The sequence below is a fragment of the Panthera uncia genome, chromosome B4 (assembly GCF_023721935.1).
Source record: "Panthera uncia isolate 11264 chromosome B4, Puncia_PCG_1.0, whole genome shotgun sequence".
Classification (NCBI taxonomy): domain Eukaryota; kingdom Metazoa; phylum Chordata; class Mammalia; order Carnivora; family Felidae; genus Panthera; species Panthera uncia.
The window spans coordinates 129,230,667-129,246,893 of record NC_064809.1 but is presented as its reverse complement, the minus strand read 5'-3'; the positions used below and the strand labels follow the sequence as shown (position 1 = coordinate 129,246,893).

General features: G+C 53.2%; 1 protein-coding gene and 4 non-coding genes across 5 annotated transcripts; all 5 read left to right on the top strand.

The window, feature by feature from the left end:
* Positions 1-8,295: 8,295 nt before the first annotated feature.
* RPL3 (ribosomal protein L3) lies at positions 8,296-14,898 on the top strand. Its single transcript, XM_049626390.1, has 10 exons — positions 8,296-8,386; positions 9,351-9,543; positions 10,055-10,223; positions 10,789-10,924; positions 12,049-12,235; positions 12,805-12,965; positions 13,408-13,509; positions 13,983-14,078; positions 14,478-14,597; positions 14,798-14,898. Exons 1-10 carry the CDS (start codon positions 8,384-8,386, stop codon positions 14,840-14,842), a joined length of 1,212 nt encoding a protein of 403 aa, XP_049482347.1. The 5' UTR covers positions 8,296-8,383; the 3' UTR covers positions 14,843-14,898.
* On the top strand, positions 8,879-8,942 carry LOC125920539 (small nucleolar RNA SNORD43). The gene has a single exon (XR_007457118.1). It is a non-coding gene; the product is annotated as a small nucleolar RNA SNORD43 (small nucleolar RNA).
* Positions 10,734-10,788, top strand: LOC125920561 (small nucleolar RNA U82P). The gene has a single exon (XR_007457138.1). It is a non-coding gene; the product is annotated as a small nucleolar RNA U82P (small nucleolar RNA).
* LOC125920557 (small nucleolar RNA U83B) lies at positions 12,285-12,377 on the top strand. Its single transcript, XR_007457135.1, has one exon. It is a non-coding gene; the product is annotated as a small nucleolar RNA U83B (small nucleolar RNA).
* Positions 13,772-13,865, top strand: LOC125920556 (small nucleolar RNA U83B). The gene has a single exon (XR_007457134.1). It is a non-coding gene; the product is annotated as a small nucleolar RNA U83B (small nucleolar RNA).
* Positions 14,899-16,227: the final 1,329 nt, after the last annotated feature.

The following is a 16,227-nucleotide window of genomic DNA, read 5'->3' as shown; positions in this document are numbered from 1 at the left end:
TCTTGGCCTGGGGACACAGCAGGGAACTCAGTAGAGCCTGTCTTCCTGACGCCTCCATGCTAGTGGTGGCAGTGAAGGAGGTGCCACAGAAACCCTGGAAAGAGCTCATTCTGAACAGGGATGTGAAGGCTAGCGGTTGAAGGTGCGAATTCTGCTGTGTGACCTCAGGAAGTTACTGAATTCTTTTTTTTTTAATAGGTCAATTTTTTTTTAATTTTATTTTTTTAATTGACACCAAAGTGTTAGCGTATAGTGCAACAATGATTTCAGGAGTAGATTCCTTAGTGCCCCTGACCCATTGAGCCCCTCCCGCCTCCCACGACCCCTCCCGGAACCCTCAGTTCGTTCTCCACATTTAGGAGTCTCTTCTGTTTGGCCCCCCTCCCTGTTTTTATATTATTTTTGCTTCCCTTCCCTTATGTGCATCTGTTTTGTCTCTTAAAGTCCTCGTAGGAGTGAAGTCATATGACTTTTGTCTTTCTCTGGCTGGCTAATTTCACTTAGCATAATACCCTCCAGTTCCATCCACATAGCTGCAAATGGCAAGATTTCATTCTTTTTGGTTGTCGAGTAATACTCCATTGTATCTATGTACCACATCTTCTTTATCCATTCATCCGTCGATGGGCATTTGGGCTCTTTCCATGCTTTGGCTATTGTTGATAGTGCTGCTCTAAACATGGGGGTGAACGTGTCCCTTTGAAACAGCACATCTGAGTCCCTTGGATAAATGCCTAGTAGTTCAATTGCTGGGTCGTAGGGTAGTTCTATCTTTAATTTTTTGAGGAACCTCCATACTGTTTTCCAGAGTGGCTGCACCGGCAAATCTTTTTTTAATGTTTGTTTATTTTAGAGAAAGACAGAGCATGAGTGGGGGAGGGGCAGAGCGAGAGGGAGACCCAGAATCCGAAGCAGGCTCCAGGCTCCGAGCTGTCCGCACAGAGCCCGACGTGGGGCTCGAACCCATGAACAAGGAGATCATGACCTGAGCCGAAGTCGGATGCTTAACCGACTGAGCCACCCAGGCACCCCAGGAAGTTACTAAGTTCTTCCGGGATGGTTTCCTTAGCTCTAAAATGGAGCTGATTGAAGAGTGCTTTCCTCAAAGGGTTGACTGACTGAATGAAATAAAAGATTCTTCTGCCCTCAGTGAAGGGCAGCTATTTCCCAGAGGCTAAGAAATGCAACTGGACACATACAAATCACTGTAATAACATAAATAATACCCATCCGCATTGGTACAGCGCCTCAAATTTTTTTGGACCTTACGTATAGAGCTGAGACGCAAAGTAAGGGTCTGTATTCGTTTCTTGTGGCCGGCTGTAGCAAGTTACCGAAAGCTTGGTGGCCGAAAACAACAGACATTTACTCTCTCGCCGTTCTGGAAAAGTCTGAAATCAGGATGCTGGCAGGGTGGGCTCCTTTTGGAGGCTCTGAAGGAGAAGCTGTTTCACGCTTCTGGTGGCTGCTGGCAATCCTTGACATTTCTTGGCTAATCTGTGTCTCTCTTCGCATGGCCCTCCCCTCTGTGTTTCTCCTTCCCTTAGTTTTTCTTATAAAGATACCCATCAGGGGCATCCGGGTGGCTCAGGCGGTTAAGTGTCCAACTCTTGGTTTCGGCTCAGGTCATGATCTCACAGTTGCGTGAGTTTGAGCCCTGCCTCGGGCTCTGTTCTGGCAGTGCGGAGCCTGCTTGGGATTCTCTCTCTCCCTGGCACCCCCCCCCCCCCGGCCAAATTGTGCTGTCTCTGCCTCTCTCAAAATAAATAAACTTGAAAAAAAGAGATACTAGTCATTGGGTTTAGGGCCCATCCTGATTTAGGATGATCTAATCTCAAGATCCTTGATTCAAAGAATCCTTTGCAAAGGACTTTTTCCTAAATGAGGCCGCATTGGCAGGTGGACATATCTTCTGAGAAACACCTTCAATCCACTACAAGGTCCATATGTATTTATTTTTTCCTGTCGTGAACCAATTTCTCCAACCCCTTCTGCTACATAATCCATGCTTTCATACTGGTTTGGGATGTCACTTTTTTCATGTATCGAGTTTCCGTGTGTACCCAGCCTATGTCTAGGGTTCTACATTCCATTCCATTCATCTGCCTGTTTTTCTGTGCCTGTGTCACTACCGCATTGTTTTTACTGTTGTGCTTTGGTTGTATGTCTTAATATATGGTCAAGTAAATCCCTATCTTGGCTTCATTTTTTCAAAAAGCCCTAAATTTTCAAGGACCTCGATTTTCTTTTCTTTATGTTTATTTACTTCTGAGAGCACAAAAGACAGAGCACGAGCTGGGGAGACCAGAGAGACAAGGAGACACAGAATCCGAAGCAGGCTCCCGACTCTGAGCCGTCAGCACAGAGCCGGACGTGGGGCTCGAACCCATGGACCGCGAGATCATGACCTGAGCCAAAGTCAGATGCTTAAACAACTGAGTCACCCAGGCATGCCCAGGACTTTGATTTTCTATATACATCTTAGAATCTGTTTCTGAGTAGCCCCTGCCACAATCCCTCGGGATTTTGGTTGGAATCCCAGTGACTGTATGGATTAATTTGGAGACAAACTGACATTTTTTAAGACATTAGGTCCGTCGATCCATGAGCTGACTACATCACTCCATTTATCACGGTCTTCTTTTTATATCCTTTGATAGAATATGTAAGTTGTCTCCAAGGAGGTCTTATACATTCTGGTAGGGTCATTAAAGAAGGAAGAACACTCTACAATTTACAAATGGCCCAATTGTATATATCCCCTCTCCCTAGAGGCCTATTGTCTAATTTTTACGAAAAAGGAAACTGAGCCTAAGAAAGGTAAAGGAGCCTCCCCAGAGACACACAGTGGTGATAGAGCTGAGACCAGGTCCCCCAGCCTGAACACCTGGAGGCCATCTTGCTTGTCCTGCTGTTCTGGAACCTGGTGCTAACGGGCACCTCGGTGGCCCCAAAGCCACGGCCTCTTTCTCGCCCACTGGCGTCCTTGTCCCCAAACACGAGGCACAGGCTGATGGAGGCCGGTGGGAGCCTGCTCCGGGCGGCTGGGTCAGGGCCAGGGATGGGGATGGCTGGAAGGATGGCAGTGACCTCATCCAGGTCTTTGGACTCTGCCCAGCACAGCCTGGCCCACCCTAGAGGTTGGGCCCAGCATGGCCTGGCCTACCCGCCCCACGGCCACCCACAGCCTGTCTAGGCAGCAGACCAGCAGGGACATGGCCACCTGCGGCAGCACGGCTCGTAGCGGCGGCTCCAAGGCCTTGTCATTCTCTTGGTGGAGGCTGGCAGGGCTGTAGGAGGCCCGCTGGGCTATGGAGAGTAGGACCAGGCTGGACTCCCACTTGAAGTGTCACAAGAGCCATGGGATGTGGTGGTAGGCTCCGTGCATCAGGATGGTGAGCTGCTGGGGGCCCCAGCCCCAGGCCATGGTCAGTGGCTGCCACAAGGCCCGTTGGATAGGCAGTGGCAACTTTATGCACAGCTTCCTGGCCTCACCCCCGGCCCACCTGCCGGCTACTGTAGCACAGGACACAGAGGCCCAGTAGATGGACTGAGAGGCAGTGGGAGGCCATGTTTGCTACGGTCACCTGCAGCCCCAGCAGGGGGGCATAGAACTTCACCAGGCCTGCACCACACAGGGGAAGGGGCAGGAAATGCCACGCCCCCATGGCCAGCCTGTGGGGCATCATCCTGACAGCCGGTGGTGGAGGAGCGGGGACGTGGGGCCTCCATGGCCCAGAGCCTCTGTGCCCAGGCTCCTGCCTCGGGGACATCGAGCGGTGCTCATGTCACAAGCTCACATTAACTGACCCTCTGGCTCAAATACCCTCTCATCTGGGCCTGGTGGTTTTGCAACAATCAGTGACAGCACAAACGATCGGGGTGTGAGCTCATGTCAAAGAGGGGGCATTATTGTTTCAAGGGGACAAGGGAGGGAGCCTTTGAAAGTACAACTGTGACGTTCTAGTTTGGGTCCCCGGGGTTCATGCCCTCATCTGACAGATGTGGCCCAGACCTCTGTGCGAGGCCCTGTACTGGGTGCTGAGAACATGGAAACAGGATATGGTCTCTGCCTACAGGAAACTTCCGGTCCGGTGAGAGAGATGGACGTTGAAACATCATGTGATCCCTGTTTGGCTCCTGCTTAGGTCCTCCTGACCTGCCACTACGGTTAGTCCACACCTAGAGCTTTACCTGGCCATACAGAATATCTGCCTGTTAGGTATTTGAGCAAAGCCTGAGACCTTTCTCTGCTGCTTATCAGAAGTTCCATTTTAAAAAACAGTAGCGATGGAGGGCCATTTGTAAATAACATCATCCATTTCTTTTCAGACTCTGGATTTTATTTATTTATTTGTTTGTTTGTTTAGAGCCTGCGTGGGAGGGGGGGTAGATAGAAAAGGAGAGAGAGAGAGAGAGAGAGAGAGAGAGTGAGAGAATCCCAAGCAGGTTCCGCACTGCCAGCACAGAGCCCGACGTGGGGCTTGAACCCACGAAATGTGAGATCACGACCTGAGCCGAAATCAAGAGTCAGATGCTCAACCAACTGAGCCACCCAGATGCGCTTGGGTTTGTTGTTGTTGTTGTTTTAAGTAGGCGTCACACCCCATGTGGGGCTCAAACTCACAACCCTGAGATCAAGAGTCTCATGCTCTATCCACTGAGCGAGCCGGGTGCCCCACCAGGCTCTGGATTGTATCTTTGGATGAAACTAGCAATGTGGGATCAGGTAACCCAACCCCTTTGTTCCGGCCTCTCGTAAAGCGCTCATACGGATCGTACTGGTGTGTTACCTTGAATTCATTGGTCTGCGCTGTGTGTACATAGCCACTGTGAGTTCACTGTGGGAGGACGCCCGGGGCATTACCGACTACATCCCATGCTGGCCCTTCAGCCAAACATTTCTCTGTCTCCCCAGAGAAATTTCTTTCAAGCCTTATTTTAGGCACAGCGGACTCCTTCTACTTACCGGTTTGTTTTCATCATGTGGATATTGTGAAATGTGCTCCTAATCATATTTCTCTTTTTTATCTGGCTGCACAGAGGCTCGGAACCAAATGGAAGGACGACTCGGGCACAGACACAGAGTTCTATGATGCGTGTTTTGCGTGTGATCCCTTTCTGGCTTCATTTTCTTTCCCTTCCCTCATTTGCTTACCTTTTTCTTGTTTAGCTGCACACGTTCTGGTATGTAACCTCAGACACGTTCTTGGAAGGAGAAAGGATACGCTTAACCCTATAAAAGAATCCCAAACCTACAAATCTTGCCCTTGTAAAAGTCGTATTTACCCAATATTCCGTAATGGATACCGTGATCCTTGCCCTCGTGTCTTCCTTACTTCATCCCACCTCCAATGACTCATGCCAATCGTTTCCAGATCTTGTCCATCCTAACCATCTCTTGATTTGGCTCCTTTATGTTTACCTTACAGGTCACACTGGTCACGTCACCCAGGCCACCCACCTTGACGGGTACTTTAACACTTTTAGCGCATCCCGCTGCCCTCAGGATGAAGTGTCCTTAGATTCTAGGCTGGGATTTGAACTCTGTCTTCCTAAGCTTGTCTCCTGCCACTGTCCCGTACTCTCTGGACCATATCAAACCACAAGCAGTCCGTGAGCAGATCTTTTATTCTCTGTGCTTTTGTACACATTGTTCCCTCTGCCTGGACAGCTGCCTTTTGGCCTGACAAATAAAAATCCTTTGCGGCCCAATTCAAATAACATCACTTCAGCAGAAGCCCACGACCTGGGGGGAGGGGGGAGGGATTCACCAGTCCTCTCTTGTATTCCAATCATATTTTGCACAGGCCTCTGGTGCAGTTATGATGTCGGCAAACTGGTTTCTCCCAGGGCAGGTGCTTCACGTCTGCTTGATTTCTATGTTGCAGAGCTGAGCACAAGGCTAGGCAGAGCAGGCTTAGCACAGCACACATTTGTTAGATGAATGAACGAATCCCTCATTTGACAGATGGGGAACCTGAGGCCCAAGACAATAACCCAGTGAGCTGTATGCACGAATGGAATGGCAGAAGTCTCTTGATGCTCTCTTTTCTCCCTTGATGGTAAGGAAGGAATTCCTTTTAGGGAGAATAGTTTGTCTAGGACCTTTAGTGACATTGTCAAACCTTTTTAAACTCTCTTCGCCATTTTAACTTTTCAAAAATGTTTATTTTTGAGAGAGGCAGAGCATGAGCAGGGGAGGGGCAGAGAGAGAAGGAGTCACAGAATCCAAGGCAGGTTCCAGGCTCTGAGCTGTCAGCACAGAGCCCAAGGCGGGGCTTGAACTCACGAGCCTTGAGATCATGACCTGAGCCAGTCAGACACTTAACCGACTGAGCCACCCAGGTGCCCCCAGTAAATATTTCTTATTGAGTGAATGATTTGGGGGCCCAGAGCTGTTTCCAGTGAGGGGGTTACTGGACACCAAGTCTGATGCTGTGAAAACCGAAGCTGGAGTCAGACTTGAGCCCTGTCCTTCATTGATTGTGTGACTTTTGTCAAATTATTTCCTCTTGGCCTGAAACTTTGTTTGCTCTATAGGAGGGGACAGACAATATGGGTCATAGTCTTTCGTTTGCAATTCTGAAATTAAAAACAGAAGCCACTGGATACCAAAAACCAAACCGACGAATTTTTTAGGCAGCAAAGTCAGCCTTGAACCGATGTGAAGCCGTTTATATTTATCCCACTCCATAAGAAGGTATCTATATCTGTATCTATATTTTTACAGAATTAATGTGTCTCATTAAAGAGTTTGGGGAGGATTACATAAGTATGTGCACCATATTGCATGATTTATTTAAAACATGAAAAATGCTGAGTTTGGAAACACATCTGGCCCCAAAGATTTCCCAGAAGGGAAATCTTATTTCCAGTGAGGGAAATCGGCGCCGCCCCCCACCCCCGACCCCCCAAGGGATGGTGTGAAGATGAAATGTTTTTTTAACCAATGGTGTGAGCGTGCAATGGCCAGGTCCGGAATCAAGTAACAGGACCAGGTGGGATGGAGGTGCAAGGTGACGTATGGGAGACAGTGTGCGTGTCCTCCCCCAGCAAAAAGGGTGTATCAGGCCTTGGGGGGCAGCCTCGGGAGTTAATGCTTAATCCCCAGGAAACAACAGGGAGCCACGGGAAGTAACAAGATAACATGTGATTCTTTTTTTTTTTTTTTAATTTTTTTTCAACGTTTTTTATTTATTTTTGGGACAGAGAGAGACAGAGCATGAACGGGGGAGGGTCAGAGAGAGAGGGAGACACAGAATCGTAAACAGGCTCCAGGTTCCGAGCCATCAGCCCAGAGCCTGACGCGGGGCTCGAACTCACGGGCCGCGAGATCAGCCCAGAGCCTGACGCGGGGCTCGAACTCACGGACCGCGAGATCGTCGCGGGGCTCGAACTCACGGACCGCGAGATCGTGACCTGGCTGAAGTCGGACGCTTAACCGACTGCGCCACCCAGGCGCCCCTTTAACATGTGATTCTTAAAAAGATTTCGAGAGGCAAGCCTGGAAGCAGGGGGAGCAATAGGAAGCTCGTGGGTCACCGTGGGTGGGGGGAGGCAGGCGGAGATCAGCAAGGGCTCCTGAGGCTGGAAGGGCGAGTCAGGGAGGTTGGGCAGCTGGACCCGTGACCGCAGGTCGTGAGGCGGTTTTGTCGCCTCGCTGACCATCAGAAGCGAGCGCGGGCCACAGCACCTGGACACCCGGAGTCATGGCCCAGACGGGGCTTGAGGGACGGGTGTCCGAAATCAGAAAGCAGTAAAGGCAAGTTGGTGTCGCGGAAGCAGCTCTGGGTTGGGAGTCAGGCAGCCCGGTTTTCGGTCTTTTCTCTCCAACTCTGAACGGGTGGGAGCGGGGCAACGCGTCCCAAGTCGGTTGCCCGCCAAACGGCCAACACCGCGGATCCGCCGTGTGGGACGGAAAGGGAATGTCACGTGTGAAGGCGCTTTGGCGCTGAAACCCACAGCTGGGTTATTCAATCCTGGAGGGGACGGCATTTCACATGAAAAAAAAAAACCCAAAAAACCAGACGCGGCCATTTAGCTTCAGCGTAACGGCGTGTGTCATCCAACTTGGCAGCTACCTAGCGCTGAACGGTCGTTGCGCCCAATTCTCTGCCAACGTTTCCCTGGCGCTTCGCTAAGTTTGAACCCAGTCGCTCGCCGTATAGTTTCTAATCCCCGCCCCCGAAACGGACGTCCAGCTCAGAACGAACTCTGGGCGAAGACGAGCGTGCGTGGAAAGGGCGCCCCGTACCCGCCCCACGACCCGGCGTCCGCCGCGGGCGCGCGCTCGCACGCCGGAAGGGGCGGAGCCAGGCGGGGCTTTATAAATGGCTCGCCGGTAGAGCCCCGACCTCTACCGGCAGCATTCGGCGGCGGGATGGTATGTGTTATCATGGCGCTCCCCTCTTTGTTGGCGCGGCGGCACGACTCCATCCGCGGCGCATCGCCGCCATCCCAACTCGGCGGGCGCCGGGGGCCTGCTCGACGAGCATGGGGGACTCGGCGACATCCCCAACCAGGCCTATTTCTGGAAAGACCCGAGGCCTGTGCTTGACCTGGGGCCCGCCAGGCGGCTGGCGAAAGCCCTTGGGCCTGGCTCCGGTTTGGAGGCCCCGAGCCCGAAAATTCTCAAGTGCCAGATAATTTTCCGGATCTCGCCCTTCCCGATTTAGTGTTAATCCGGTTTAGAGTCTGAGCACGTAGGCCAGGAGGCTCTTGAGTGGGGTCGCCAGGCACTACTCGTGCTAACCTGGGAGGTGCAGAAATCCAAGTAGCGCGCGGGAGGGGAGCCTGGGGTAGGGGTGCCGAGGCCTCGGGCTGAAATGGGTGGGACGGTTCGTACAACCGTAAGGCCTCTGGAGTTCCGAGGAACCACAGATGATGAACTTATTGACGGGCGGACAGAGACTCTGTGCTGATTGTCATGTTCTGATTTGGCTCTGTCGGGTTCTGGTGGCCTCTACGTGTTATCAGTCCGGCCTGGGGAACCTGTAGTGCCAGCCGCTTGTCCCAGAAGTCTCTTTGTGGTCAAACTGTTGCTGACTCGACCATAAAGCCACCTGTGAAGTGATTTTAATGACCCCCCCCCCCCCCCACCTTGTGTGTCTTAGTCCTGTTAAGAGAAGAAAGTACGTTTGCTTGGGTTACGAAATGAGGTTTCGAGGCAAAGATAGAACTCGTTTAGGATGTGTGGCCCTCTAAGCAAGTGAACCCAGCCCCGCACATTAGCATGTTTATTCATGGGGTTGCTGGTGTGGACTCAGCGTTCAACTGAGGCACGCTGGGCGTCAGAAGTGAGCTACTTAGATGAGCCAGAGTGCTAACGTGGATTGTTTTCCTCCTAGTCTCACAGGAAGTTCTCCGCTCCCAGGCATGGGTCCCTGGGCTTCTTGCCTCGGAAACGCAGCAGCCGACACCGTGGGAAGGTGAAGAGCTTCCCCAAGGATGACTCTTCAAAGCCCGTCCACCTCACCGCCTTCTTGGGCTACAAGGCCGGCATGACTCACATCGTGCGGGAGGTCGACAGGCCAGGATCCAGTAAGTACAGGCTGCATCCTCGGAGCTGGTGGGGGGTGGTGGTTAGGAGCCGAGGATGGGGACGGACTGGAGTTGGGGCAGACCCTCTCTGTGGGATCGGTGTTTCAGGCTGTAGATGGCTGGCATTGCTGTAGGTGGAGAGACGTGTTGAAGTCTGAGAACTTTAACGTGAGTAAGTTTTAAAAGCACAGCATAGGAGTATGCCAATTTGGGAGATCGTCCCTGTGAGCCTTAACTCTAAAAGCCTGAATATTGCCCGTGTCCCTGGTTGTGAAGAAAAATCGCACTGCCTTAGAGTCCTGATACTTTTTTGAGTTAGAAACACAAAACGCACGCGGGAAGTTGGCCCCTGGGAGTCCAGGTTGCCGATAAGGGCCCCACTTCTGCAAACTTCTGGTTACCTCAAGCACGTTGCGTTCTTTAATTGAAGTGGGCACTTGGAGACGCAGCGTCATAATCCCTCGGCGACTCTGGCTGTCCCCCTCCCGTCTGACCGCCCTCTCTTCCACAGAGGTGAACAAGAAGGAGGTCGTGGAGGCTGTGACCATTGTGGAGACCCCGCCCATGGTGGTTGTGGGCGTCGTGGGCTACGTGGAAACCCCTCGAGGCCTTCGTACCTTTAAGACCATCTTCGCTGAACACATCAGTGATGAGTGTAAAAGGCGCTTCTATAAGAACTGGTAAGGGACAGGGACGAGGAGGCTATGCGCTCTGTGGGTCAGGGGACCTGTGCGGGTCTTCTCTCTAGCAGGGGAGGAACTAGAACTGCTCTGGCGTCCGGTTTAGTTGGTGTCCTGAGCAGAACAGTTCCTGGGGACAGACCTTGAGCAGCACCTCTAGACCTTCCCGTTCAGCTTAGTGGGTGTTGACTGAGAACTCAGTAGTTCTCGTGTTCTTTTGGTTGCTGGGAAGTATGGAGAGTAGGGCTAGAAACTGAGATGGTGCCTAACTCCCCCAGTCCTCCGTCTGGGAGCGTGGTCGGGTTAATAATGGCTAAGTCGGAGCAAGAATTAGTGAGTATTTGAATGTTTGTGACTTGTATTAACTTTGTGGACCTCTGCTCAGCTCCGCTCGGCTCTGCCCGATGAGCTCCATCCAGGCTCCGCTTGCCGGTGGAAAAGGCTCCTTAGAAGCCGGCAATGAGCCCCGTCCCTATGTGGTGCCAGTGTGCCTTCCGCTCACCCCTTGGAGGAGTGATGAAGGCCTGCGCCCCGCCCCCTCCCCAACTCTGCTCTGCTCCTGAAGGCATAAGTCCAAGAAGAAGGCCTTCACCAAGTACTGCAAGAAGTGGCAGGATGATGATGGCAAGAAGCAACTAGAGAAGGACTTCGGCAGCATGAAGAAGTACTGCCAGGTCATCCGCGTCATCGCCCACACTCAGGTGAGCACTCGGCAGGACGCGCAAGAGGGGGACTGCGCCAGCGCTTCCTGTCTAGGGAGATGGAGTCCTACTTGAACCGAGCCCCCCCTAGTTCTCTTCTGACTTGATTGCTCACCTCAAACGGAACGTGTAGGGATTTTGGAGGGATGGTAAGATTGGTTCCAGTTCCTTAAACATGTCTGGATGGATGGGCCAGTGAGCAGCCTGGGGATTGCTTGAAGTGATGCAGCAACACGGTGTGGCACCTGCCCTGGATTTCCGAGGCCAGGCAAAGTCGAAACCTGAGAAGGCAGCCCAGTTCCTCCAGGCCTAAGGGTTGGCTTTTCTGTCGCCAACAGAGGGCGCTGTGTCTCCAGGCTTTTTATTTGGGTAACCGTGTCCCATTTTAGGAAAAGTGGTGGAAGGAACTAGTGATTCTTTGACATTGTGAAATGCTTGACTGAAAATAGTAGTAGGTCACTGGCTGTTTGCGCTTCAAATCTGACTTGCCGTGACCCTTTGGCTGTAGAATGACTACGTCCTCTGCAGTTTGCTTGAGTTATTATTCTGGGTATACACCCCCGATTGTTAAATTGTTCAGTTTCAGGGTGGTTAAGATGACCATATTAGCTTAGATTTGTAGTGTGTGTCTGTTACTGAAGAGAGTTCCATAGGACAGCACTGGGCCGCTCTTAATGAAACGCTTTAGGTTTGAATTCTTTTTTTCCCTAAACTTTGCAGCTTCTCTCTTGACTGAGGTGCTGTTTCCACTCTCCCACAATGTGAGTGGCTTGTTGACGGTCAGTAGAGCCAAGATAGATGGCCAGGGTAAACGAGGGGCAGTACGCCGAAGGAAGCCACCAGAAAGCATGATGATCAGGAACGTAGGGCTAGTTGGTCCCAGGATCTGGTTAGGTCTGCTTGTGTTGGCGTGGCCCATGTGTATTAAGGATCAGTCCATCCTGATGGTGAACTCCGGCATCAGAATTGAAAAGGGGAACGGTACCCAGTAGGGATTTTAATACAGGAAGGAGCCTTTTCGTTTTTGCCAGTGGAGAAACGTGCGGTTCAAGGTGGCCAGACTGTTCTGCCACTGGAGGAGAGCTTGAAGCTCAGGTGTCTGAGCCGTACCAATTCCCTCCTAGATGCGCCTGCTCCCTCTACGCCAGAAGAAGGCCCACCTCATGGAGATCCAGGTGAACGGAGGCACGGTGGCCGAGAAGCTGGACTGGGCCCGTGAGAGGCTGGAGCAGCAGGTGCCTGTGAATCAGGTGTTTGGGCAGGACGAGATGATCGATGTCATCGGCGTCACCAAGGGCAAAGGCTACAAAGGTGAGCTCTGCGGTGGCCCGAGTGGTGGTTAGATGCGGTTTCGGGTCCAGATCTTTGGCGACGAGGCCCTGGAAGGAGTGCTGGGCACGTCCCACGAGTAAGATGGCAAAAACTTTCCTCCCTGCCTGTCTCTGGGAATAGCCCTGTGGTCAAGTGGCAGGGAGGTAGGAGGACTGGAGGCGATCTGGCCATACGTCTGAACCCTTACATTTGGAGCTCACTGCAGAAGGCGGAGGGGACTCGGAAATTGGGTCAGCCTCCGACGGTGTAGAACTTGGTGGATGCCGTGAGGTGCACGTGCTCCCATTCTAGTGCACGGCCGGTTCTCCGAGGCCTCTTGAGTTGAGAACGGGTTTACGTCTTGTCTTGGCAGGTGATCCACTGGAGCGAATAAGAGGACTTAGAGGGTCACGTGTATGTTCAGCCTTCCTGTCCCTCACTCACCTGGTCCATGTGGGTGTTGACTGTCCATACTCCAGTGTCGAGTGAACTCAGATTGGGCACTCAGTGGGAAAGGGCCAATGGCAGGCGTTCTCGACACCCCGGTAACAAGCTTGTGTCTGTTCTAGGGGTCACCAGCCGCTGGCACACGAAGAAGCTACCCCGCAAAACCCACCGAGGGCTGCGCAAGGTGGCCTGTATTGGGGCCTGGCATCCTGCCCGAGTCGCCTTTTCTGTGGCTCGGGCCGGGCAGAAAGGCTACCATCACCGCACTGAGATCAACAAGAAGGTGAGGTGCCAGGGGGGTTCGTACGGAGACTTTAAACCTGGGGAGAGACGAGCCCAGTGTTGGGAGTGCAGTTTCCACTTCCTGTTAGCACTGCTCCGTTGTGCGGGAGCTTCCGGACTGCACTTGGATTGGAGTTGCTCCCCTTGTCTGATGGGGCACGGTTTTGGCTCGTGGACGTCGGTGGTTTACAAGGTGCCGTCGAAGGTGGTTCTGGTGCAGCTGACCCTTCGGGTGACCAAAGATGAGAGCCACGTCTGGCCTTTCCTTTGCCTTTGAGGTTTTGCGGGGGCCACTGTCTCCAACACGCGGCGGTATCTTTAGGCCCAGCCGGCCTTTCTTTCTGCTCCTAGCCTGGGGTGCCCCATCACCAGGACTGAGGCGATAGCTGCTTTCCTGGAGTCTGTCTCTCCTTTTAAGTTTCTCCGGTCCATCCCTTATGTAGATCTACAAGATTGGCCAGGGCTACCTCATCAAGGATGGCAAGCTGATCAAGAACAATGCTTCCACTGATTATGATTTGTCTGACAAGAGCATCAACCCTCTGGTGAGCAACGAGAACTGTTTTCTCAAAGCCTCAAGTCCTGGCTCCGGCGGGGATTTCCTTCTCATTCTTTGTGAATCTGCGCCAGACCTCACCTGTGGGGTGGGACCCTGGTGCTCTCGTGTCCTGGCTGACTCACCGAGGCTGTGTTTTCAGTCTGTTAACTGGTCTCCTACAGACCGTATCCAGCCGTCTGTTCTTGTAAATGGCACGTCTTCAATGCCCTGGTTGGGGCTGGCTGGTGAGAAGTGGGATCTCAGACCCAGCTGTTCAGTGATGAGGCTCGGGAATGAGCGCTGGGCACAGCGCCCGAGTCCAACTGCGGAAACGTTCCTTGCTGCCTTCCTTCTGAGAACAGCCCTGTGGTCGGCAGGTGGCAGGGGAGCACCTGAATCTGAAGGAGTCCTGTGTGTTGTCTGATCAGTCTCTAGCCTTACACTTGCTCTGTCCTGATCTGATGGCCTTGCTCTTTCCAGGGTGGCTTTGTCCACTATGGTGAAGTGACCAATGACTTTGTCATGCTGAAAGGCTGTGTGGTGGGAACCAAGAAGCGAGTGCTCACTCTTCGCAAGGTGAGGCTGGCGGCCCTTCCTGGTGGTCAGGGTGTAGGCGGGGCTTGGGCCTCCGGTGGAGGAGTCGATAGGGGACACAGGGCCACACTTCGTTGAGGGGAGTTGAAAGAAATGGGGGGCAGGGCTTGGCCTTCCCTTGAACGTGAGCTTTGAAGTTCTGGGAGGAGGAGTTTCGGTCTGGCCTGGCCCAGCTATCTGCTTCTGTTTTCATGTGTTTCCTACATCGCTCTGGCGTCCAGGGGGAGATCCTTGGGTAAGACCAGCTACAGTAGAGGTGGTGTGGGAAGGGGGTTCCTCTTGGCTCTGGAGGGGCTGTGATTGAGACTGGCGATCCTCTGCCCTCGCAGATGAGGGGCCTGTGAACTGTAACTGACCTTTGCCTCTTGTCTTGGCCTACAGTCCTTGCTGGTGCAGACCAAGCGGCGGGCCCTGGAGAAGATTGACCTTAAATTCATCGACACCACCTCCAAGTTTGGCCATGGCCGATTCCAGACCGTGGAGGAGAAGAAAGCGTTCATGGTGAGCACCCGGACCCTGCTACCCTCTGGCTGGGGCTGGGATGGTTCCCCGGGGATGTCTCCCGTCAGCCTGCCCAGCTGCACTGGCTCCTGGGGGTCCTGAGCTTGTGCCAGTGCAGGGTCTCTGGTTCCATACGTGGGGGTATTCGTGCCCAGCTTCTTTCCTCCCCCTCTAACCTTGCCCCCTGCGCCTCTCCACAGGGACCACTTAAGAAAGACCGAATTGCAAAGGAAGAAGGAGCTTAACGTCAGGAGCAGATTGCGCAGCTGGTGGGATCTCAATAAAACTAGTTTTCCAGTGACCCCCTGCCTCTGGTTTTGCTTCTCAGTCTGGCCGCGCCACTGTGGCCACAGGAGGGTTCTTGTGCTTTCTGAGAGTTGTTGCCCTTGGCTCCTTAGCAAAATGTCATGTTTTTTGCCCTACCATTTTATCTGGCCCCCTGCCTGGAGCAGGTGGGGCTTGATGGGAGCTAGAAGCGGAGCCCAGGTCTGCCCCTGAATTGTTGAAACTGGCCTGGGGCGGCAGGCTTTGTGCAAATGTGTCCTGTCACCCGGTGAGGCTCTGCTGTGGAGGGTGATTGTGTTTGCACAGCTTGGGTGGTAACACCGCACGGGGAGGGAGGCAGTGAGGATTTCGTGTTCCCTGTTGGCTTTGGAGTTCTGGTGGGCATGGCAGGGCCAACCCTGGCTTTGAGTGTAAGAATAAGTAATTTAGTTAACTAATCCACATGGGATACATGGGATTGGATTCCAGTTGGGGCTTGTTGAGGTTCTTTTCTAACCAGCCGGGTTTTGACACTGCGGGGGGTGGGTACCCCGCACTGAAACTGGTAGAACATGGGAATGTACCCTGAGGAAGGTTCTGGTTAGTTGCTCCCCCAGCTTTGTTTTCCAAGGTTGAGGACGTGGGCGTGCAGAGGTGAAATGCTGCCCGGCTGGGAAGCCATTGGGACCCTTCATTGGCCTAGGATGGTTCAGCCTCTACCCTGTGTTATCTGCTCTCCAGCCTTGGGATCCCCACGGTGGTGGGCAGTGGTGTGGCTGCTCTAATCTCTGATTTCTGACCCCCGTGACTACAAGTCTGTGAGTTCTGGCACAGCTGGCAGTCCAGGGGTGTGTCCTGGGGAGGTGTCACCGCCCCCCTCCCCCCTTGAGGCCTGTCCGTTGTGCTGGTCCCCACACAACCTTGGGCTGTTGGCCTCCTGACTCCAGCTGAGGGCCGACACTGTGGCTGGAGCAGCTTTGGGTGGTCCTTGTCCAGCTGTTTAGCAACTAGCAGGCTGTCCCCCCCCTGGCTTCTGGCACCTCCTGAGAACGGGTAGTGCTGGCCCAGGACAGACTGATGGCATGTGTGTGGTGCAGGGCCGGGTAAATTAGAGGGGGCCCAAGTTGTCCCTCTGGTTCCCAGTTAGCATGATGCCCGCATAGTGGATGAGGCTGAGAAGAGCTCTAAGCACAGGGCCCTCCCATCATGTCCTCTGCCTGGCAACTCTGGAGCCCCTTGTGAACCCCAGGGGCATGGCCTCGAAGCCGCTGGCTGATTGAAGACAGCTGCCGGAGCACCGCCCGCCGTGGGTCCTCAGGATCCTGGTTCTGGAGCTGCACTTCTGGCCAGAACCGCCAGGGGGGGG